The sequence below is a fragment of the Caloenas nicobarica genome, chromosome 4, assembly GCF_036013445.1.
Source record: "Caloenas nicobarica isolate bCalNic1 chromosome 4, bCalNic1.hap1, whole genome shotgun sequence".
Taxonomy (NCBI): Eukaryota; Metazoa; Chordata; class Aves; order Columbiformes; family Columbidae; genus Caloenas; species Caloenas nicobarica.
The window spans coordinates 69,393,131-69,417,941 of NC_088248.1; the positions used below are offsets into that span (position 1 = coordinate 69,393,131).

A 24,811-nucleotide genomic window follows, 5' to 3' on the forward strand; every position below is an offset into this window, starting at 1 on the left:
GCATGTTGAGCAGTGGGAGAGTGGCTCATGCCCACATGTAGCTGGCAGTTATCTCTGCGTGCCACTGATACGCATCTATCATAACGGGCATGCACCTTGGAGAGGGAGAGAGGACATGAAAACGAAGAAGAAGAAATGTGGTCTGCTTTTGTTATAAACCATGGCATCAGGTAAACTATGGGAGGGGAGGAGGAATTCTTAAGAGACTGAGAGCAAAGGTTTGAGGGAAACCTCAGTTATATGAATTAAAAGAAAACACACACAAATATGTAAACTGACATCTGCACAGTTATTCCTTGAAGAGGAGGAATTACCATCACCAGAATTCCACAACTATATTCAACTTTGTCCATTTATGTGGGGTTAAGAGTTACTAAGCTGCAGTGCTTAATAACTGGATCATATTCTGAAGTTTAGACACAGCATAGGAAATATTTATTTCTCCAATAGCCTAAGGTTCATTGCTTCTTAATGAAGACTTGCCATGTCGAGCAACACCTTTCAAATCTTCCTCTTAATGTAATACAAAAAAAAAACAAGGCAAAAGGGAGTGTACTTTTTTCTCTGACTTGTTCAGAAATTGTTCATCTTTTATGATCAATCTTTAATTAAAAACCAATCATACTTGGCAAAGAAACTACACTAGTAGAATTCAAGACAATACTGACTTCAGAAAGCTATGAACATCTTATAAGGGGAAGGCATTCATAACAAGAACTAGGAATTTAAATAATTGTTACTGAGTGCTCTTCCTGAAATAAGGAAGATTTGAATTTCCTAAATACAGACTGAACTGCATGCAGAGGCAGCAAAATTCTAGTACTCCATGAAGAACACTAGAATACTCATTCACTAGGGAGATGAAAAAGCTTTAAGAGAAAGACTGACTCAATTGATGTTGAACTGTTTTGAAACCTTAGAAAAAGTGAATCTGCAGTTCTGAATTACTATGTCACTTGGATACTCTACTGATCTCCAGGTACGATACACAAACAGCTTGTACTGCGCCTATTTGCTTTTGAATACTTTGAATACCATTCTAGCCCTCTCCTAAGAACACCAATATTGAGTAACGTGATAAAAGAACAAGGAAAATGTTGTCATGCTGGTGCTAAATGCTATTCTGTATGCTGTATCTATGATGACAAGATGCCAGACTTCCATTTTTAGCAAGCTGTTTTGGGAAAAGCTTTTTTCTGAAGTCTCTCAGCAAAGAAGTCTAAAGGAGAAACTCCTTTACACCTCACCACACTATTATATCCCTTATTAAATCTTCTATGCTAAAGAAAATAATATTTTATGAAAGATACAATACCTCATTTTGCCACGGGATTGAGACACAACCCGTAACGAATTTGGAATAGAAGTCATCATCTGTAGTATCCAGGTTCACTCCTTTTACTGTTGAGAACTGCTCTATGTCGAGGACATCTTTACAATACACGGCACGTGGCTGCAGTACAACACAAGATTGTTTCATTAAGGTTTTGGGGGATTGGAGGTTTGTGTGTGTTGGTTTTGTTTTGTTTTCTTTTCTAGATGAGCAAAGGGGGAGAAATATGCCTGCAATTTTCTATTTCACATTGCTGTTCACCAAATTACACTACACTGCAAAACAGAAATGCAAAATCTTAAAAGATTTTCTTCCTAAGGCATCCGAGCGACTCCATGCATCCTGCAAGTAACGGAAAAGAAATATCAAAACTAGAAAAAGCATGCAACTTCTCTGGATTTCTTAATGATTGTCAGAATTCACTCATCCTCTGTCACCCTCCTTTCAACTCCAGAGTAATTTCTTTAAAGCTAATCTTCATTCGTTCAGCATCTGAGCTAGGCAAGTAGACTTCAAGAGCTAAGAAATCAGCTGCAAAGCTCCCTTGAGAAATATCACTGATGTAAATTGTCTTGTGATCTCAGATGAAACGCCACAAAACAACCAGCTATCAATAGCTACAATGGCATTCTCCTGCCAATTTAACCAACTTCAATTTCTCCGGAGTTCATGTGATCGCTGACATAGAATTATAACAGTTCTTGCCTTTTTAGATACTAATCAAATCTGTCTCACCTACTTACATCTGGCAAGAATGGAGGTTCTAACATGTTAGCTTCCAGCCTCTTGAAGTTAATATTCTTGAAAATAGGATGTTGCTTTACAATAGCAGCTCCCTCTTCAGTGCAACCCAGTCGTTCCCCTGGATTTTTAGCAAGTAACTGCAAAGATATGGAGAAAACAGGCTGATCCAGTGATATAATCCCACAATTTGAAAAGAAAATCTAGATACAATATCTTTCAATAAGTTTGTTACTTGGCCTTTTACTGGATGAAATTTATCATGGTATCAAAATGAACTTGAAATCGAAACTACAACATTCTAGGAGCAAAAAGATTTTCAGTAGACAAAAAAAAACCCTGAAAGCAGACCATTTCAAGATCACACCCAAAGTTATATGAAATGAATTTAATTGATGCCATGCTGAATAGATTTTACAGTACAGACTTTGCAGTGGACTTTCCTTTCAGGAAATACAGATTTACTTTTTTTTTTTCCAGTGGGCTTAAGTAATGCACATATTTTGCATAAACTGGGAAAGAAATCTTTTTAAGATTTCTGTATAGATGTGTCTCTTACTAAATCTAAGAACATGCAAGGTAAAAAAGCTGTTGTCTCATAAAGACTTCTAGGCAAGAAAACTAGTATATTAGTCTGCCACTTCTCCCCATGCAGTATCAAAGTTGAGCATGCTATTGTACTCTGTCTATAATTACAAGTCATCCAAGGACTACTGGACCTTCTCATTCACGTGATGAAAAATAAATTTTGCAGCCTTCCTTCACCTTGAAAGAAGGTCTGAATTCTCAACGTTTGATAATTGAACAATTCACAGACAATCACAAACTTCCACTTGAACCAAAGAAAGATGTAAAAACTCCAGTTTTGAAAAATTCTCAGTAGAAGATGTTAAAATAAAGTAGTTCATCTCTTAAAAAGAATTAGAAATTTAATTTTCAAACCTCTACGTCTCTTCACCCACCATCCTGCAGATGGATTTTGCATCCTCTGAGAACTTGTCTGAATACGTTTCCTGGTCTTCCTTTACTCTCCGATCAATCTCATCTCGTTTGACCCTTTCTTTGTGCTTCCTGAATGGAGACTGTCCTTCAATCATTTCATAAATCAAGCACCCAAGACCCCACCAATCCGGGCTGAATGTATACTTTTCATTTTTGAGCACTTCTGGAGCTACAAAACAAAACAAAGAAACATCCATGATGAGTGTCTTTAAATTGACTAATTAAATATTGGAAAAACTCTCAGGTACTCTTCTGGCTTTGTGCAGAGATCTTTGTGTAATCCCTCTGTACTTTGAAGAAATGTTAATTTCTACAGCAAGGATTCTGTTTATATTCAAGACAAGCACTTTAGCTCTTTAACTCTGAGGATCAGTATTGTTTACAAACTGAGAATGAAGTTTTTCCAAAGCAAAGAAATAAAGATGTTGTCATAGTAATTCATCTGCTTACCTGTGAACCTAAATCTCTTCAAATCTCAGAAAAAATTAGGTGCTTGCTTAAAATTCTAATTAAATATAGAATTGCCAGAGTTAGGTTTTCAAGTTTATCAGTAGGCTTACAATATACTAGTAACATCTACCATCACATATTGTAACATTTCTTCCCATTAGTCTAGTAAATAATCCAGGCCCAATATGGTTTGTTGGACAAGTCATATTCACAGAGCAAATTTTGCAGTAAAACATAACTAGGAAAGGATACTTTACATACCCATGTAACCAACAGTCCCAACCCGTCCTCGGACTGTTTCTCCTTCTGGAATCTGCACAGCTAATCCAAGATCTGAAATTCTGATATGTCCTATTTATGGTAAAATAAATTGTACATAGTCAGCAAATAATAAAGTATCATCACTTTTAAAATAAAAAAATTTCTGTAGCATACCTCAAAGAAACATCCCAAAACATCCAAACATTCATATACACTAAGTTTATCTAACTTAACTAGAAAGGAGTGATTTATCATAATTCAACCCTTCCTTAAACACATAAAGGAGGAGAGGCACAGATCTAACTGAATTCCTGAAGGTCATACAAAAAAAAAAAAAAAAAAAGCAGCCATTAAGTGCTCTAATTCCTAACTATGGCATATGCTGCTACTCTAGGACAAACAGAAATGACGACTGCTCGTTTCAAATTCTGTATCTGTGCATCAGACACATTTTTTCACTCTGTATTCTTGTCACAAACATTTGGCTTTTTGAGTTTGTAACAAAACATCGGAATTTACTCCATTTCTCCAAATATGAGAAAACTGTAGCCTGCACCGAGACACCAGGTTTTCTTCTGATAAAGTACCCTAATAATGCTTTATTAGCCAAACTTCTTAAGTTGACTGCCTTTCCTATTACACATGGCATTTACACTAGTACATATAACGTAGAAGCAGTCTGGTGGAAGATTAGAATTTGTCATGAACAACACTGCTCAGACGGGGAAACAGTCCAGGAAGGGCAACGGGAATTAGTTCACCCCACCCTCCCTCATGCTCCCATGGACAGATACAGCGCTTTGCTCTACAGATGCAACAGCAACTGATTCAAGCCAGTTCAAAGCAAGAATTGTATTGACATGATTCTAATAAAACCAAATAAACAAACAAACATAAGGTATTTTCTTAATAAAAACATGAAAGGCTAGATGGAAGAAAGGGTAATTACATTTTCCATTTGATTTTAAAACAGGATTGTCAACAATTTGTAGTAGAAAGCTTTGGGGCAGCAGGGGGAGAGGGGGAAATCACACAACCAAAACACAAACATATTTCTAATACTGGATATAAGGACAGGGGCACTGTCATTTACAGAAACATCACAGATTCACAGAATTATTCAGGCTGGAAGGGACTTCAGAAAGTCTCTAGTACAATCTTCTGAGCAAGCAGTTGGCCCAAACTGTTCAAGGCTTTTAAAATTCTTGTCTAAAAGCCTCCAAGAGCAGATACTGCATCACCTCTCTGGGTAGCCCATTCCAATGCCTGAGTGTCCTTGGTGCATATATTGTCTGTCATTCAAAAAGCTCTAAAGCATCAATGCTAGTTAAATTGCATATTATTTTCATATTTACTTGGGGTAGGAGAGAGGGTGAAGAAAATCAAGTGCCACTCTTTGTACTGGTTGGAAATAACTAAACGCTCTTGAGCAGCAAATGCTATTTTAAATACATTCAGATGCTCTTCTATGCCCTGACATCTGATGAACCCCTTTTCAAGTGCAGGATCTGAGCTCCCGAAGCGATTTTCTAATTAGTTCCTTCTGCTGTCTGGAACAAGATCAAAATATCCCTGGCAGAAAGCAAGCATTCTAGTGCAGTCCTGCAAGGCTTCATTTTTTCCTCAAAGAAGCTTTCAGCTTTTTCAAGATATTGCTGGAGAGAAAAATTAAAGAATGCATTTGATGTCTAGCAAAGCTTTAGGTTTTGGAGAGGGACTTCTCCCAGGCATCGCCTTTTCAGAAATTTATCAGTCAGAACATGCTGGCTTTAAAAATAAATATTGTGCTAACGACTTCGAAACCAGTTTTTCCTTAACTAAAATACTCGGCAATTACAAGAACAAACCGGTAATATTCACCCACAGCTTAGAAGACGGTAATTGCTGCACATGTTCTACAGCGAGTTCAAAAGATTCTGATAAATTTCATACAAAGCCATTAAAGAAAATTAATTTGGCTTTGAAAAAACAAAAAACTGCAAACATTTCTTCGTATTGTTTGTACTTCCTTGATTACTTCCAGCCAGGTATGTATCGGTGATCATCAGACCTGTTCTAGTTGAAATGTTAAAACGGAGATGCTTCAGATTTCTTCTTTATTATTTAAACATTATAGTTTACTAAGTAAAATTCTGGCCCCACATCTAACAAATCATGTTTCCATAGTCGAAGAAAAGACAGAGGACAAATCGAAATAAAAGTTTTAGTCATCTTAAATTACAGAGAGGGGGGAGAAGGAGGAGCAAAAGGGAAAAGAAGCTATTTTAAGGTGGGAAATTGACCCCTCAAACACCATCATTGTCCTCCCCCAAAGACCCAGTATCTTCCCCTACTTTCTAAAAAGCAAGGGCAGTTTTTTCTTTCCTAAGTAAAGTTAACATTTGTCAGTCAGGTCCCTTTTATCATGAAGAAATCCCTTTGATTTATGGCACAGTATTAATTAGATTTGTAATTCCCAATTTCAAAATTAATTTTAATTTTTGCTTACCACAGTCATCAAGAAGTATATTCTCAGGTTTCAAGTCTCTACAAATCAAACAAAACAGAAATGTGAGTTATACAAAGGCAAAATTATTAGCCATCATCAAGTGCAACTGAGGCAACATAAGGCTTCTTGGTTCCGACTAAAGCAATTTTTCCAGTTTTCACCTAGATATGAAAAAAGTTGTGAAGCTGAGGACCTATAATACAAATAGTTTAACCACAGAATTCGAGATCTGTATTTTCCCAACTCTCTAATCCATTTATACTAACAACACCAATTCATATTTCACAGGGGAGAAACTTCCTTAACACTAAAATTCTGACATGATAAACCACCAGCTTACACCCAAATTATGCTCATAAATGAAAGACATTTCTGCTGAGAGCATCAGCCATACAGCTCCACAATGGTAAAACACGTCAGCACTTGTTGCGCTTTGATGCTGACCCCTTGCTATATTCCACCTCAGGGTGTCAGAATATCGACAGAGAGTAATAGTCCCAAGACTAAGCACAGGCTTAATATCATCCATTGAAACTCCATTCTTTCAATTTGGATGTACAGCCTCTAAAGGCTACCAGACACTTGATCTATTTAGGATCCTTTGCAATCGGCTTTCTAAGAGTCTCTACTACTTTCCTGTAAACAAAGTTTCACATGAAACATTTTTTAGCTATTAAATGCTAGCAAGACTCCAGAAGTAGTAAAAGGGCAATTAATTCAGTGTTGCAATTGTGTATTTTATAGGAACCTTTTTGTACATTTTTACTTTAAGAACAAAAGAAGAAACTCAAAGAGAAATTTGGATTTTCCTCCCTCTCAAGGAATATTTGGGGGTCACTGAAGCTGAATTAGACGCTGTTCAGAGGCTACTTATAGGATTTATCCTCTAGCAGATTCTAATGAGAACATACCTATTTTTATATATTTTTATATACATATATATATGCATGGAATATATGTATAAAATATTTAATGTATATTATATACCTAATTATGATATGCATCAGAAATACTTTGTGGACTGCAATACAGTCTCTTAGATTTATTCCATCATAAATATCATAAGACTAGAAACAGACAAGCAAAAATCAGTACTTGGCTAAAGATTCAGTTATTACTGGAATAGATTATTAAAAATAATATATACATATTCAGGTATGTGTACAGTTGTGACAAGAACAGTTATTCATATACAAGCAGAAAAGACTGAATAATGTAAGAGAAGCAGGAAGAATGACTCTAGAATTTACATTCAAAATGACAGAGAAATATACGCACACTTATTTTTTCACCAAGAAATCAGTATGCTTTTTTCCCCCATACTGATAAATACATGGTCTGAAGTATGTGTATTCATGTTACAGCTTCATTATCTCATGAGATCAACTGCATAAAGGTGCTTTGCTTTGAATACTTTTAAGTCTAGACAGTCCCCATGATGTAAATCATGTAACGTTAGATATGAGATTACAATACCAGAGAAATCAGGAAGGATCAGAGTTAAAAACCAAAACAAACCACCAGTATCAAAAAGCCAAAGAAACTTCAGCTCAAACTTTAGGTAGAAGCACATGTACTTTAAAGCACACAGTATGTGCTTTCCATTGCAGAGGGGTTGGAACTAGATGATCTTTAAGGTCCCTTCCAACCCAACCCATTCAAGGATTATAAGGTGTTAGGTTCAGGTAAACTCAAGTAAACAAGTTTAAAGAGTTCCACTTCCAAAAGGCTAATTAAAGCCTAACTTAAAACCTAAGACTTACTAGCAACATCTGCTGCTTAATAGAAGCTAACTCTGTTCTGACATGATTTTGGTCAGTCAATAGTAAAACTTGTTTCTATCCAAAATTTCATCTCTTTAATGCTATTAGCTTCTAGGCCTAGTGGTTCATAAAAAAGTCAGCTTTTGGAAGCATTCAGCTGTAAGTTCTAGCTCTGGGCTATCAGCCATCCTCCTCTTGCTTTCCTCCTCCATCAGAGGCAAAAGTCACAGTTTCTGCTGGAAGACAGAGACGCGGGTCCTGCACTGGATAACAGGGACTGGGGAGAAGAGACCAACCCCCTCCATGCTACAACCTCTCTCAGGCAGTTGCAGACAGCGATCAGGTCTCCCTTCAGGCTCCTTTTCTCCAGGCTGAACAGCCCCAGCTCCCTCAGCTCCTTCATCACACTTGTGCTCCAGGCCCCTCACCAGCTTCATCGCCTCCTCTGCACTCTCTCTAGTATTTCAATGCACTTCTTATGACGAGGGGCCCAAAACTGAACACAGTTCCTACAGAGAAAATGTCTGGATAAAAGTCCCTCATGGGGTTTTGCTGTGAAGATGTCTACTCTAAGCACAGACATGAGGCAGGCGAGGAGCTACTCAGGTTCATCCTCTACAGCTTCCACGGGGCTTTGAGCCTGATCTTTGACCTTCCAGGCACATTCAGTAGCACTACGGGCACCTATATGAGTTTGTGAGGAAAATTTAGCTATTTGATGATGAAAAACATGGTCAGGTAACTCCTGCAGGAAAACTCCCGCAATTAAGTCCCTTTTGGAAAGCAGGCACTTGTTCCTCACTCTGCCTTATGTAAATCCTGACTTAGCTCTGTGTATAATCAAACCTTTTATGTAGCAGATGGATGAATAGCTCCACTACTGCCTGATCCTGTCTGTTTGCTTACTTTTCTAATGTCAGCAACATATGGCAAGTTACAGATAGTTTCACAAGCTCCTATTGAACAAGCAAACAGGCTCAGCTGCTCTCCCAGGGCCTCCCCCCAGCTCTGCACCTGTTCTCCGAGTCCAGCGGGAATCCCACTAACAAAATGGCACAGCTGACTCCAGGGGCTTCAAATTCAGTAATAACTAGGATAAGACACATGAAACACATAATAAAAAAATGATGTTAACAGGGAGGAAAGTTGGGCCTAGTTTTTCCGCTTTATGAGGAGTTTTGCTACTGATGGCAACACATCCCAAATATAATAAATTTATAACAGATTTTAACATGACTGGCTTAGATTAGAACAGCCATTCTAGAACTGACAAACTGATAAGATGAACTGATTTCACTGCCATCTGCTGACACCTGTCTGCACCAAAGAATCCTGTTTTCAGAAGTTCTAAATTTCCCTTCTTACATTGCCTCTAGAGCACACTTTACTGCAAACATACAGATAGATAGTCACAAAAATATGTTTTCAAGAAAATATTTCATAACACTGTATGTTACAGAATTAAAGTCTCCTTTAACAGTTTAAATTATTTGTCTAAAAAGAGTTTAAAACTCCTTTAAAGCTGGAAAACAAATGCAGCAATAAACCTTGAGATATGGTGACCAGAAAAAGAACAAGCTCCAATTTCAGAAATTCAGTGTCCTACCAGTACTAAATGCTTTCAAAATGACAGCAAAAGAAGAACAAAACATTCCCTCTCTATTTTCTTGCCCTGGAGAATGAAAAATACAAGCTACCATAATTTGGAAAAATAAATCATTGAATCAATGAAAATGTGCTTCATTATGTTCTCTCCCCGTCAACAGCAATAAGACTGGTGGTTACCAGCACAGCTTCTTTGCTGAGAATAAAATTATTATGGTAATTTTCCCAAGGTTTCTGTTTCACTAAGCATACGTAATCATTGCAATGCTGCTTAAATGCATTTCCATTAAGATGCTTGATAGAGAATTTTGATTGTGTAACTTATCACTGTAATTGGTGACATTCTGAAGACTTCCAGAACCAGCTGTTTTGGCTTCTTGACTTTAAAACTGTAAAATTTACAACTACACTCCTAAATGCATGATACAAAAACAAATACATATGGAAAAATCAAATCAAGGTCATCAGGAAAAAAAACCTCTGACTAGCAAAAGAGAAGAAACAGGACTTTGTTTTACAAAACGTTGGTCATTTGATATTAAAAAGCACAGGGCTGAAAGTGATTCTACAGAGAGGGTAAAATTATCCAAACATTTCTGGTTTTAGTACTCAAGCATAGCTGAGCTGACATGGTATAATCAGAGTCTCTTTTTCATCTGTTTACATACTGGGCAGGAACTCCCTTAGTATGTCCTATACTGGATTGTTTAAATAACGTCTTCAGGTGTAATGATTAAATGTAAGCCCTTTTTCCTCCGAGCGTACAAATTATTCAGTTACTAACACACGTACAGGTAACTGTCGCTTGGTCCTTCAGTTTGTTATGAACAGAAGACTAAAAGTAATCCCCATTATTTTAATTAAGAGGCAATTTTACTCCGAGTTGGTTGTGCAACTATTTTTTTTCCTTGGTCATAAATTTAAGGTCATGCAAATCCGTAATGATTGGAAACGGACTATGTAATAGCACAAAACATGGCAGAGATCTAGACACCAAGACCACGCCAGAAGAAACCACAACCACTCCAAGGTCTGGAATTACAGACAGAGAACACCAGGATTTGACATACATGTTTGAAGGTCTTGTTGTAGGCAAATAGCTAACAAGTTGGGCTTAAACACAAGGACTGTGGGTTTTTTGTTGTTTTGTTTGCGGGTTTTTGTTGTTTTGTATTTTAAACAATCGGGTTTGTTTTCACTTGGGCATTGTGAAATGACCTACTTGTAGCTATTAAACTATTCATCTTTGCTTCTCTCCTACGTGCATGTCAAAACACACTGCGTATCATTGCAGGATCAGCCAAATTCTTTAGGGAACCACATACAACCACCAGCATAAGCCTGATTTCCTCTGTGGTTCTGCCACTCTCTGCTGCATGGATGTTAGTCTTCTATATAGGAGAGGGAAAAGACTAACACTCATCATAGTAAAGTTATGCAGGATTATACTTTAAATTTTCTTTGAGAACAAGTGGTACTTGGTGTTAGCTCTTGGTCCACCACTAAGTTAGTTTTTCTTGTTCTGCAATATTAATGCATGCCAGGGGCTAAACGATGTATGTACAGAGACAGAAAAGAGCAGTACGACCATAAAATCTCAGTTATGGTGCATGAGGCTTCTGATAATTTCATGAATTCAAAAGCAATAAAGTGTTTATTGGAGGAACCCGAAATAAAAACAGAAGGAAGAGGGCAATATGGATTATAATGGAGTCTTCACCTTCTTGGGTATTACCAGCAATGCAGGAAGGGACTTCAGTGAACTTCTACATTCGAGTGAGCACGAATACAATCTCATGTTCCTAAAACTTACTTATTTTGATTCTTAATGAATTTTTTTTGTAAATAATAATTTACTTTCATTTTACAAACCTTGAATCAACTTTATGTTTTAGAATACAGCAAGTATCTAGATGTAAATTAACAGTAAGAAGACAAATAAGAACAGTAATTCTGAAGGACATGCCACAAAAAGGACAACTAAACATTTTTTTTGCTTCTTTTACTAAGAAGTATAAACTTGTTTTAGTAAAAAACAATTAATGCATTCAATACTGAACAGATATGAAAAATTCAAGGTACGAGTGACTGTAGATGACACTCACCTGTAAACAATTCTTTCCCTCTGCAAATCTTCCAGACCACAGCACAGTTCTGCAGCATAGAAAATAGCCCTTTCTTCATCAAAGCCAGGATTTCCCATGTTATATATGTGAAACTTCAAATCCCCTCCATTCATTATGGTTAATACTAAACACAGGGCATCTTTCGTCTCATATGTATAGGATAAACTAACCTGAAAATCGGGCAGAAGATGACCATTATATATTCATAAACCCCAATACAATTCACAGCTTTTTTCCCCAACACAAGCAACATACGAAGCCTTTTTTAAAACAAAAAAGAACAAAACAGCCAAGTAAAGAACCACTCCTATCAAGTACTTGAGGACACAAAGGAATTGAGAATCCTTTCAACGTATGGACAAACCCTACATCACCATACAAAGGTTTAGTGACGTATCTGTTTATATACCATAACAGACAAAAAATTTATTGATGATGCCCCTCAGCTGCATGTTATCTATATCACTCCTTGGAAAGAAAATGTGTGCATATACTTTGTTTTATTAATACCTCAGGAACTATGCATTGTCAAACCATCTTCCTGAACTTCTACAAGACTTAAAGTTGCCATATATTTGAGAAACGAAAAAGTTATTTAAGATCAAATGTGTAGTTTCTATTCCTCCCTCTCCTTGCCTCCCCATATAACTGCATATAGCCCTGACTTAGAACTCGCCAAGGGTAAAGATTTAGTGTAGCTCTTTGTAGTCTTTCTTCTCACTGTACTTGGAATGATGTGCTGACAGGGCAGCTTTTTTCTTCAGATTTTAGGTAAGTGTGTTCAAAATTCATTTAAAGTTTTAAAGTAGACTTGTGAATTTAAAGAAAATCAATTTTAAAATAATGTAATATACTGCAAAATGTAACATACATTGAAGTTACAAACTCAAGTTTCAACAGGAGAAGCTTTGCTATGCTGATGATCATTTGGCAAGATCTTCAAAATTACCTACAGAGATTAACTAACTTGTACTGAAAGCAATGGGATTTAAACATACTTACCTAATGTAAGCTAAGTATAAACTAGGTAAAAATCAGTAGGATTTTTTTTTACTCAATAAATGTATTTTTAAATGCAGCACATGTACATAAAGGCCACAACTCATTACTAATAAGTCCAAACTCCTCCTTCAGAAGCATAAATCCAATATTAAATAAAAAAATGAAATAAATATACAAATCAGCCACTTAGGCCAAGGGTTCCTATTTGGTGGGTTTATTAATAAACTGACCTGTCCAGCTATTAATGACATCACTTGTGACACAGGCATAAAAAAAAAAAAAATTATCTCCCCACTTCCAAGCCAGTATTTATGTAGATCCTAGATGTAGATCTTCTCTCTTGCATCAAAAAAAAAAAAGCATTGGATGGCAAGAGGAAAATAACTTATGCTGAATCCTATAAACTGATTTCAAATTCAACTTTGATCAATTACCAATTTATAATATTTACATATCTAGAAAAAATATTACTCAAAAATAGAAGTTTCACTCTTAACTCATGTATCTCTACAACTAGTAATTTCTGGATCAATTCAGGTAATTTCTGGATTCAACTTCAATCAATTCAAGGCCATGAACCTTGTGAGAAAATAACTAGCATATTTATACAAAAACATTCTTTATAATCATTTAAAATACATTAATGTATCTAGACATCAGGTTCTTCGTTTTTCTTTTAGCTGGTGGTATTTTACAGAGCTTTTTAAATACATACAGCTTACCAGAAAATACATATATACATATTTTATACATACATATATACATATTTGTATATAAAGACCTTCCACTACTCTCTAAAACGGGTAAAGTCCTCTCTGAACAGCAATACAAAATTTATCAGTTAATGACTTTAAAAACAAAGCAAAACACATTTAGAATTAACGTTTAAATGACAACAATTCAATGAAAACATAAACATTACCTGGGGGAAACTTTACCTGGTGTATCTTTGATCATTCTAAGTTATCTCACTGCTTAGTCATTAAGAGCTACTTAACAGACCATAATTTATGTGATAGTATCATGTTAAAGTATTAAGACTTTCATTGTGTGGAATTTCTATGGAAAGGTTATGTTAACTGTTTTACATCCACAATACCTCTTTAAGCCTTAGTACACAGCAAAGCAATATAATTAACCTGAATCAATACACCAATCAAATTTCATGTTTATCTTGAAATGTATAAGCAATAGAGTAACAAATGCTGTGAAAGTACCTAAGGACATAAAAACTCTACTATTAAAAGTCACAGAAATGCAGGATTTGCATCTTCTAATGGCAATTAAATGGCAGACACATAGGAAGTCACCCTTTTTAAGTGCATTTATGAATGACCTCCAAAAATGAAATTAGAAATCAGCATTAATTATAAGAAAATATGTGTATGGGAGGAAAGAAGAGGCTAAGAGAAGAAAACAGAGAGCAATGCATTGGGAGACAGAAAAGAGAAACAAAGAAGGAAAAAATGGGATGGAATAAAGTATATGGACTACCCTCTTTATTAAACATAGGCAAACATACTCAGTCATGGACCACAACAGAAATAGATTTCAAGCGATTATTCAAATCTGAGTAGTACAGAATAATCTCTTCACCTTTAAACAGAGGCCAAACATTCAGCAGCACGAGCGTGCTGAAACACAGCCTCGTGCTGTGGTTGTGAGAAAGCAAGCAGGCAGAGCACGCAGACTAAAACCAACGTAACATTGGATAAATGAGCCCTCTGCACAGAACTACTCGCAATCACACACAAAACACTATTATATCAATCGTTTATCGCAGCAGTCATGCATTCTCTAAAGCAATTAAAAAACGGCTTGTGCCCACAAACTCCTGGAAGATACTGAAAATAAGCAAACAAAGTAAGACAAACTTCTGAGAATAAGATCAGAAGTAGATACTTACTACAAACCTACTATTCACTTTTTCTAGAATTCGTTTTTCATTTAGAGCCATTGATTCTCCTTTCCTCTTCTTTATTCTCTTTTTTTCTAGTTTTTTACAAGCGTACATTTTTCCTGTTGCCCGTACTTGACAGGCACACACCTAAAAGAGAAGGAAGGTATGTCAGAGATGCTAGGGTTTTCTTAGAACTTTAAGAAGATTTTTTTTTTTTTTTAAGCTCTTGAATACTCTCAGAAAATGAAGACCAATAAGCATCAATTCAGAGCTTTCACCCATGAAACCTACTGTGGAGAGTCACAAAAGCTGTAACAGAAGAGGTGATTATACAGGAGCAAACCCATTTTTGTTGGGGTTTGCATAGTTCAGTAAAACTGTGGATCTCGTGTTGGTGAAACATTTGACTGTGGTAACAGTGTATGTCTAGGCAAGTGGGACAGAGGACAAACATCCACACTATAATCAAGAGGGAGAAAGATAATGATAATTTAGCAACCTTCCTTCCCTTTCAAGAGATGGCTCTGGTTAAAACACGTAGGGGGGGAAGAAAAACCCAATGAATTATAAACAGAATTAATAAAATCCATAGATTTTCCTATCGGGTTAATGAATATTCTACACCATTGTTAAGTAGAAACTACATTAACATTGCCAAATGAAATTTCTAAAGAAAAGCAACCGTTCTCAGTCAGTGGACGTTTTCACCAACTTTGTGCATGACCTACAATACTGAAACTAACACACTAAAAGAAAACAGTTCCGACAAACAACAGTTTGCCAGCTGATGTGTGAAATGTACATTGTTAGGAGTCAAGAGTTAAAATACTGCTCCTTCTTTGTATTAACCTTTTTTTTAAGGTTTGCTTCACAGAAAGATACCTCTGTACTCACCTCTCCAAATCCACCTTTGCCTAGTACTCGGTAATGCCTAAATGTGTGTTTGGTTACTGGTTGCCTGATTAACAGAAAGAAACAGTTACTGTATGAGGAATTACAAGAGTTAGTAATCCCCTCCACACCCCCTGTCTTCCTGTTTTACGACATTTTACTGAACAGCAGCTGCCTAGACCTCATGAAGGCTGTACTATAAGCTGAACTTCAAATGAAAGGGGTGCTCTGATTGGAAACATTGGCTCCCTCGTGTGGTCATCAGACATTCACAATAGGAGGAAGAGAAGCTTGTCAATTAGGCCCTGTGCTGTTTAAGGTTAAAGCCTTATCTGGTCTCATCAGCAGTCAATTTATCACCTCCAGTTGTTTCCCGCATTTGCAGTGTGCTGACACGTGGGCTGCATTTCAGCGAGACCATGCTTACAACGCAGAATTTAAAAGGTAAACCACTTCTGCTCCTGATTTTACTTTGCTGTTTGGCTTTTTCTAAAAATAAAGGGTTGTAGTATGCAACAAGAGCTGAATTCTTAAGATATTGATGTAGTAGAAGAGGAACAGATCACTAGAGGCAGTAAAGGTTTCAGCCATTCTATGCTAAACCATTTCTGAACATGTATCAGAGCTAGGCTATTTCATGGTGGTGGGGTTTGTTTTGTTTTAGAAGAGTATTCATTCTTAATGCAGCTTTGTTCTCAGGACAACAAATGGAGGTTTATCCGGTAGAGAATTTGGTTTAATTGAGTAACTTCTCTAGTTCTCTTCCTGGCTTTTGCTACTAATGCGGTCAAATAAAGATGCTGGATAATTGGAATTCACCATAAAACTAACGCTCAAGCACCTTAATGTGTGAATTATGCGATCATGCTACACAGCAGTACTGAATTATAAGAAATTTGTACCAATTCCAGCCTTCCGAAAAAGTCTAGACACTCATTTAGTATTGATTTAAAAGCCCAAACTAGATTCTGACACATATAAATCTTGTTGACTTGTAATTGCTAGATCTCTGTTTGTACCACCCTGAAAAACTGATTAGTTACCCAGTCACCCTGTTGGTTACAAAACTAGATTAATCTGCTTATTAACCACTAATTAGTCCAAGTTTGAAACTAAAGGACAATAGCATTCCCAAGAAAGATTGGTATCCCACTGCACACTTGACAGCCAAACATATATCCATTTGATAATAAATCTGCATTTACCTAATACAGATTTAACACTTAAAGACTACTGGACAGATACTTCCATTGGAGCATTGGCTCTCTCGTTGTTCCATCAACATCATTCTTAATATCTTGTCTTTCAGATCATGGTTTCTTAGGCAGTGTCATTCATTACAGCTCTACAGCATTTCCAGCATAACAAGTAGAACTGGCCACAAAGCAAAGCAAAATCATAATGCAAACATTACAAACTTACTTTTCCAGCCATTTCCACTGTAAAAAACGTGAAAAATACACACTTTCTTGGTAAGCTTCAAAAGGTCTTCTGCTTAGGTACTCATGGACAATTCTAGCAACAGGAAAATAAAATCAGTCTTGTACTGAAAAAACTGATTAAACAGGAGGTGCTATCAATCTACTAAAACATACATAAACGTATCAATGAAGCTGTAGGCAGAAAAACATTGTCACTGTGCTCTACGATGACTTTAACCTAGATGTCTCACAAAGTGAATGTTTGTCACAGAAAACTCTTGCTGTCAAAACACTAGTGAATGCCAAACTACTGTTACTTATAGTAACTAGAAAGTTTGACCTCTGCATTGTCATTGTCTTCAAGCCCACTTAAACATCAGGCTCTCAGTAGCTATGCAGTCTACGTGTGACCCCACAAATGTGAGCTCTGAAAGACATTTACAGGAATACAAGTTTTCATACATTCTTTGGAGACTGGTAAGTAGAATTTTTATTCTAGGATTTGAAATTGAAATACTAAATGCTATATCCAAACCTGAACACCAGGTACCTTATCATTCCCCTTAAAGTAAACACCCCAAGGTGGGGGGTGGGAAAGGAAGGAAAACAAGTCACTCAAACTCTATTCAGATATTTATTGGACAGAAGAAACGGGATGACCCACATGGCAGATCCACCATTTCAGACATGTTTTACTAGGTGTTCTCACAGATCCCTTTCAATCTTATAATCTCAGGTTGCTATAAAGTATGCTTATTTTTGTTGCCAGGGAGATGACCGAAGCAGTGACAAAACGTGTTGTAATCCTTCAGACATGATCAAGCACGCCTTGAAGAACCAGTAATTTTGGAAACATAAAGGCCTCAGAAAGACATGCAACACTGGTAAACATGTACCATCCCTCCTTCCCTGCTGCTGCTGTGTGAAATATCACTTCATGACTTCAGAACAAAACCATGTTGTATTTGTTTGTTTTAACTACCACAAGCGATCCTCTAACCAGCCATCTTAATGGAATAGAACTGCTGGCCTCAGTTCAACCTGTTTTCAAGAACCACAAATTATGTAACATTGTTCAGAAACCTTTCAAGCTCCAGTTTATAACTTCATATTTTTCTGAGTACCTTCATCATGGAAGAGAAGTCACTCAATAGGTAAGAATATAATAAAGAGAAATACTATTCTAACTTAAAGAATACTTGGTAGCAGATAATAGTGTGATTTTATGAAAAAATAGCATTAAAGAAAAAGCTCTGCAGAAGTCAAATAGGTAAATCATATCTGAAGGAAACCTAGTCCTTCAATAAACCTGTTTTGAATTTCTTACCTACACTCATTTCAGAGGCCAAATACTCCTGGATGTAATAACTTCAATTTTCATTTCTCTCAAACACAGAAATTTCTCTTGTGATAATCAAACTTAACACTATGCATTTTTAGCTTACCTAGTACAGTCCATAAAAAGATCCTTAGAAGGGTTCTTTTCCAGTCTTGCTTTACATTCATTTACTGTTTCCTGAGGTATTTCTGGCAAGTGTGCTGCAGACTTTACATTAAAAAAAAGGCAACAATGAAAGCAATTTTGTAAATCAATAGAAGAGTAAAATTTCTATATTCAAAGTGAAATATAATCTGCTTATACAGGAACAGGAAAGGAATCGTTTGGCTAAAGAGAAAAATCAAGAAAGTAATATTCAGGCAAAATTTTTGTTATCTACCACAGAAAAATGCATTTCAAGCTATTACAGTTATTGACTATTTCAGTATCCAGGGAACAAACTTGGCAATAAGTCAAATTTCTTTTTCTTTCCATAAGTCTACCACCACAAAAGCAAGTTATCTATTTGGCTTGGCAGAATGGAAGGAAAGGGAAAGAAACATACACACAAGTTGGGAAACTATTTCAAACCAGCCGAAAGAAAACTGGTTGTGTGTGGTTTGGTTTTGTGTGGGGTTTTTTTTGTTTGTTGGGTTGTTTGTTTGGGGTTTTCTTTGTTTTGGGGTTTTTGTTTGTTTGTTTTGGGTTTTTTGTGTGTGTGTATTTTGGTTTTGTTTTGTTTTGGGGTTTTTTTTGGTTGGTTGGTTTGGTTTTGGGGGTTTTTGTTGTTGTTGGTTTTTGGTTTTTTCCTCAAAAACTGCATGTGACTTTTAGTAGTCCCAAAGAAATTATCATAAGAGATGTAGCAAACTTGGAGTCTATCTGCAAGATCTTCATTTGGAGTAAAGTCTTCTCAAAATGAGCAAAGTAAAAGAAGCAGGGGCATCTATTCATAGAAAGCAAATATCTAATTATATCCACAGAAAAGCTTTTATCGGATACCAAAGAACAGACTCTTAAAAATCAGTGAGATCTAATATATGCAAGAGATCAGCTATTAGTGATCTCCATGCAAAACAGAGCAACAGAATGCTCTAGAACAAAACAAAACAAAACAGCACTTCGCTTTGTGAAAACCTGCAATTCTGAAAATTTACAGCAAGCCAAACAAGGCCACACAGGAGTCTGAAAGAAGCTGGAGAATTTCAAGAATTCCTCATTCTCATGTCTTCAGACTACAAAACTTCGAGCTAATTTGTTAATAAGTTTTCTTTAGATGCTAAATGAGTTTGTTTAAAAATGTGTCTTTACTTGAGACCAGTATTTTAATTAGAATACATAGGAGAATATATCATAATGGTAGTAGTCTTAAAAGCAGAGATCAGTCAAGGTTTCTGCTCAAGTTGCTAAGAGTTTCACAACTTTAGCAGGCAGTGTATCTTTCAGAAAGACAAAAATGGGACTAACAAAGTCTGAAAGTCAATTTAGTAAAAACAATGCAACCACTTAGATCTCTGTTTATCTAACATTTACAAAACACTTGAGACAATATTTTGCAATATAATATATTTACCCCATTAGTGAAGTAAGTCTCTAAAACTTTCAGGCCACAGTCTATACGCTTTTCATCTGAAGATACCTCATATTCTGCCTAGAGGAAAGGAATTGAAAAATTAAATTATGTTCAGAGCTATTTGGCACTACGGTCTTTTACATGATGCTAAGTAAATTTTATCATGAATAACACAATGCTTCTAATACAAAAGGAGAGGAAGGCTCTCATTATTTAAAATCTGTTTAAAGATTTTTAGGCTATTATACATAGTGAAACACATATGAAGAACAGTCTTAAGAAAAAAAGCACATGGAATTTAACTTTTGGAAAACATATGAAAACTAACGATTAGTCTAAATGCAATTACAGAATCTGCATTCCAGAGGTTAAATTAGACCAATTACAATGAAATAGTATTTATGTAGTATTGTAGGACAGAATGATCCATATGGGAATTAAAGAAGAGTACAATAATCAGCATTTTCTTCAATGTATTATTTTTTTTCCTTCATGTGTTTTTATTTACTACGGTCTTGGGTTAAACCAGGATAAAACTAAAAGGTCATTTAAACTGTAAATAAGCAAGATCTAAACCAAACCCTCCTTCATTCTTTAATAAAACTGAGTAGATAGAAAATTCTGTGAAGTTTTTGACTTAGTAATATACAGTACTGTGCTGTGCAAAAAGACCGTTGTGCAATACAACGCATTTTGTGGATAAAAACTGGCAGCTTAATAGAGCTCCAGAGGTAGCTACTTATGGGAAAGAAACAAAGAAAGAAAAAAACTCAACCAACCAACCAACCACAACAACAAAAAATCTAGCAGATGCTGGTATTGAAAAACTCCAATGACTATTCACTATTAATAATTTTAAGGAATAATCTAGAAGCATACATCAGAAGTTACAACATTTAAAGATAACACAGAATCTGAGAAAAGATGAATTAGAAAAGAGCAATCTCAAACAGGAACCTGTATTAGCTTCATAAGCTGGGCCAACTCAATCAAAGCTTGTTCCATATTTCAGCATGTAAATGCATGCACCTGCAAACAGGGAATATATGGCAGAGCTCCCGAAGGGAGGACTATATTGTACAACATAACAGTTTGGCATATCGGGACAACAGTCATTAAGAACTTCATAAGAAGTTTCAAGTGATTAATCTAATAAAGATTTATGTACCTTTATAAAGAAAACTAGAACACTGAAAAATGACAGTTCAAGCACCAAACGCACACACAATACTGGAAATAACAATCTCTGAACTCCAGTTCTGCAGTCACTGACAACTAACTCACACTGACTCACTACTAAGTCACCAACATCTTTTTCTGCTGAGACATCATGGTATCAGCCACTTCAGCACAGAACTCAAATCCATAAGCAACTGCAAGCCATTGCTTTTGCTACTTTAATTCCACAACAATCAGTCTAATGGTAAGGAATTCTTCTGCAACTACCAAACAACCTGAGCAGGTCAGAAAAGCTAATGAACCACAGCTGTGCACTTACCACTTTGAATATTCAATTACACCAAAGCAGTCACTAATGTAATACAAACAGGCATACTGTTTTAAGCAGATACTGTAATTTAAAAGGAAGTTTAAGAGACAGCCTTGTCAACTAATTTCTGTTACTCACAAAGCTTAAGAGGAAAGTTTGAGCTGTCACCTATTCTTTTTCATACTTGAGTAACCTTGTCCGCAGCTAGTGAAATGAGTCACTAGATGACTGGAAAACTGTAAATCCTCACTTTAATTCCTGACAATTTTATTCAATTATTTCACAAATCTTCTTTCTGTAAAGCCAAGCCGATTCTAAGGTCACACCTCCTCAAGAGTTAAACCCTTACCAGTCTTGGTACTCAGTGCAGGCAGACAACACAGCACTGCACTACCTTGATTTTGCCATTTTGGCCTCCTGAAATAACTATGCTGCTGAAAACACATTGCTCCACACAAGAGAGTCTGAAAACTCTTTTAGTTAAGATGTGAGGCTTTTAAGACTATGGCATTTTACACCAGAAAGTTTCTTTTCAGAAAGATTAAATCTAAAATCTATTCAAAATTTTTAAAAATGTAAAATTGGCAAAACCCCAAACCTTAGCCTTTCCCTTCACATTACTGCCTTACAAACAAAATCAACAAAAACCCCTCATACTCCCCCTCAAAAAAGGCTCCACCAAGCTTGCTGAGGTCCAATCCAGAAGGGGAATCACACTAACTCAGGAACCATCTGTAAGAGACAGTAGGAGTTTCATCTCACTTCCTTGACGAGGCCAGCAGGCCAGCTTTTAGATCTTGAGAGTCACTGATTAGAGATTACCTTGGCTCTTCATAGACTTCTGTTGGAGTGACTCCCAAGCATACTTCTTCACCATGATTTTTCAAGTAGAAGTTAAAAAATAATTTAAAAAAAAGTAAATTGTGAAATCATCCCTTACATCAGATTATCTGAGCCATGACAGTTTTTGTTAATTCACTGAAGTGTTGCAATCCACATAACATTATAGGTTGTATATTTCAAAAGAATTCAGAATTTCCAGTTAGTGTAAAACACGGTTACTTCTGAGAGACAATTTCACCTGAAAAATGACATCTGTAGAGCAAAGACACGCCTGCCTTACAGTCATGCCTAACATTTTTTTTTCCTTTGTGCTGCCTAGGATTCTGCTACTCCTTATCTAAGCTTTTCAGGATTAAAAATGTGTACAGAAGTTGTAACCATTAAGAGTACACCCACAGTTGTCAGTGGTCTCCCCATTGTGTGATGCTCATTAAAAGCTGGTTCACATTTCCTTCCAGATATTGAGCTCCGCTCTTCTGGATTTCCATTCAATCCATTCTATGCCTCCAACTGTCAAATCAGTCTCTGGAATTTGGTGCTCGAACTCCCAAGAGTCACAAGAGTGCAGTGAAACACACCTGGAGAGTAGGCCTAATGGCACAAAGATTCATTGACAAATATAAGGCAATTCTACTTTGTTGACACTGAAGTTCCTGTTTAGCATCTTTGCATTCTGAGACTGTATTTTGGGATGCATGTAAACAGCAGCATAATTTGACCATCTTCTTTGGTCATTTGTTCCCTGAACATAAGAACAAGAACTGGTGGGACAAGGAAAACTGTTCTTTTAGCAGCAATCTCAGTTTAAGGCTATATCTTACTGCACTTGGACTAACCACGAGGGACAAAGAATAAAAAGCTCTGAGCTATTATTCTCTCCTCTTAAGGACTGTCGTGTGCCTGCCCACTCTTCTAATGACCTACCTCCTCCCCATGAGGGTGTTGGTTGAGGATTTTTTACAAAATATGGCTGCAAGCACACTTCCTTCCTCCTCTCATTCTTTAGTGTTAGACAGCAAGATGCAAATGTATCAAGACAAAATGCTTCCTTTTCCCTTGCTCTCTAAAATCTGGTTTCTCCTTCCATAGATGGTTCCCTGAATTTCCATCTCCATTGTATATTTTTTAATTAGCACACTCTGTCTAGCCTAGGGCTTCCATGCAAGTTGCAACATTTTCAAGTCTATGTTTACAACATTTTCAAGTCTGAGTATCATAAGTAATATTCATCGTACACACATCCTTTTAGGCTCAAGAAGTCAAGCAGCATGTCTTTCTGAAATTATTTCTCTCATTCCCATCATGCCCATTTTTGTAGCTCTGACCATACCAAGACAGCAAAGATTTTCTAGTAAATATTTAATATCTTCCTTTAAGTAACAGAGCCAGAGTTTCTTGACATTCATCAAAAGTGACAGCTTTAGAGTTGGCAAAGAGTAAATCTCACTAGATTTTCATGTGTGCAGCATTACTGCACAGATGTGTTTAATCATTCTTTTATAAAACTGCTGTGGATTAACCCTGGTAGGTAGCTGAGCCCCACACAACCATTCGCTCACCCCCCACCCCCAGGGATAATCAGAAGGGTAGAACTAAGAAAACTTGCAGGTTGAGATAAAGACAGTTTAATAGATAAAGCAAAGCTGCACGCAGAAGCACAGCAAAATAAGGAATTCATTCGCTTCTTCTCATCCACAGGCAGATGTTTTGCCATTTCCAGGAAAGCCAGGCTTCGTCATACCTAACGGCTACTTGGCAAGACAAACACCATAACTGTAACTTCCCCCCTTCCTCCTCCTTTCCCCCAGGTTTTATTGCCAAGCACAGTCTCATATGGTGTGGCACATCCCTTCAGTCAGTTGGGGTCAGCTCTCTTGGCCATGTCCCCTCCCAGCTTCTTGTGCACTCCCAGCCCGCTTGCTGGTGAGGCAGTGTGAGAAGCATAGAAGGCCTTGACACCATGTAATCACATTCAGCAATAACTAAAACATCCTTGTTATCAACACTATTTTGGTCAAAAATCCAAAACATAGCACAGCACGAGTTACAATGAAGAAAATTAACTCCATCCCAGCCAAAACCAGTAAAAAAAATAAACCCCAAAACTTTTGACAAACAAAAATGGATAAGCTATTGCTTACTGATACACGTTTCCAATTTCCCACTCCTTACCACTGCATCCAGAAATTCTATGCATCTTTTCAAATCCGGTCTGGTATCACAGAACTGTCTGAAGAGAAGTCTTCCTATCGGCTGTTTGTCACAAAGCTGGTTATAGTCTCTTTCTGGGAAAGAAATAATAAGTAAATATCTATATTTATTTTTATCTTTGTCATAGCATGGTCCTTACTCTAATTTGAGAATAGGTGAGAAAAACATCACTAAAATGTGAAGATTTTACATTAACATTAGCAAAGGCATCAAAAGCATGCAATGATCCTAAATAATAGTGAAGCACTCACTTCCAGCCACATTTGTCTCTTATAGACTATCACATTTACTAAAAACACATTGAATTATATGGTTCTGTTTCATTTAGGCTGGGAGGTGGATCACAACAATACTGTGAAATAGCAATCCCAAAGCAAACAAGATTGTCTGGAAA

At 36.5% G+C, this 24,811-nt stretch overlaps 1 protein-coding gene across 3 annotated transcripts in view; it reads right to left on the reverse strand.

Annotated features, from left to right (window-relative positions):
- GRK4 (G protein-coupled receptor kinase 4) overlaps positions 1-24,811 on the reverse strand; it is a 42,851-nt gene that overhangs the window by 6,862 nt on the left and 11,178 nt on the right. Inside the window, exons 3-14 of one of the 3 annotated variants that reach the window (XM_065633255.1) lie at positions 24,379-24,491; positions 19,875-19,952; positions 18,429-18,529; positions 16,985-17,077; positions 15,566-15,629; positions 14,678-14,818; positions 11,749-11,939; positions 6,276-6,313; positions 3,788-3,877; positions 3,037-3,245; positions 2,077-2,214; positions 1,316-1,453 (exon numbers count right to left, since the gene is read on the reverse strand). In XM_065633255.1, the coding sequence (XP_065489327.1) occupies positions 1,316-1,453; positions 2,077-2,214; positions 3,037-3,245; positions 3,788-3,877; positions 6,276-6,313; positions 11,749-11,939; positions 14,678-14,818; positions 15,566-15,629; positions 16,985-17,077; positions 18,429-18,529; positions 19,875-19,952; positions 24,379-24,491 (1,394 nt within the window). Of the gene's footprint in view, positions 1-1,315; positions 1,454-2,068; positions 2,215-3,036; positions 3,246-3,787; positions 3,878-6,275; positions 6,314-11,748; positions 11,940-14,677; positions 14,819-15,565; positions 15,630-16,984; positions 17,078-18,428; positions 18,530-19,874; positions 19,953-24,378; positions 24,492-24,811 lie in introns of those variants that run through there. The other 2 variants (XM_065633256.1, XM_065633257.1) reach the window with 2 other exon arrangements.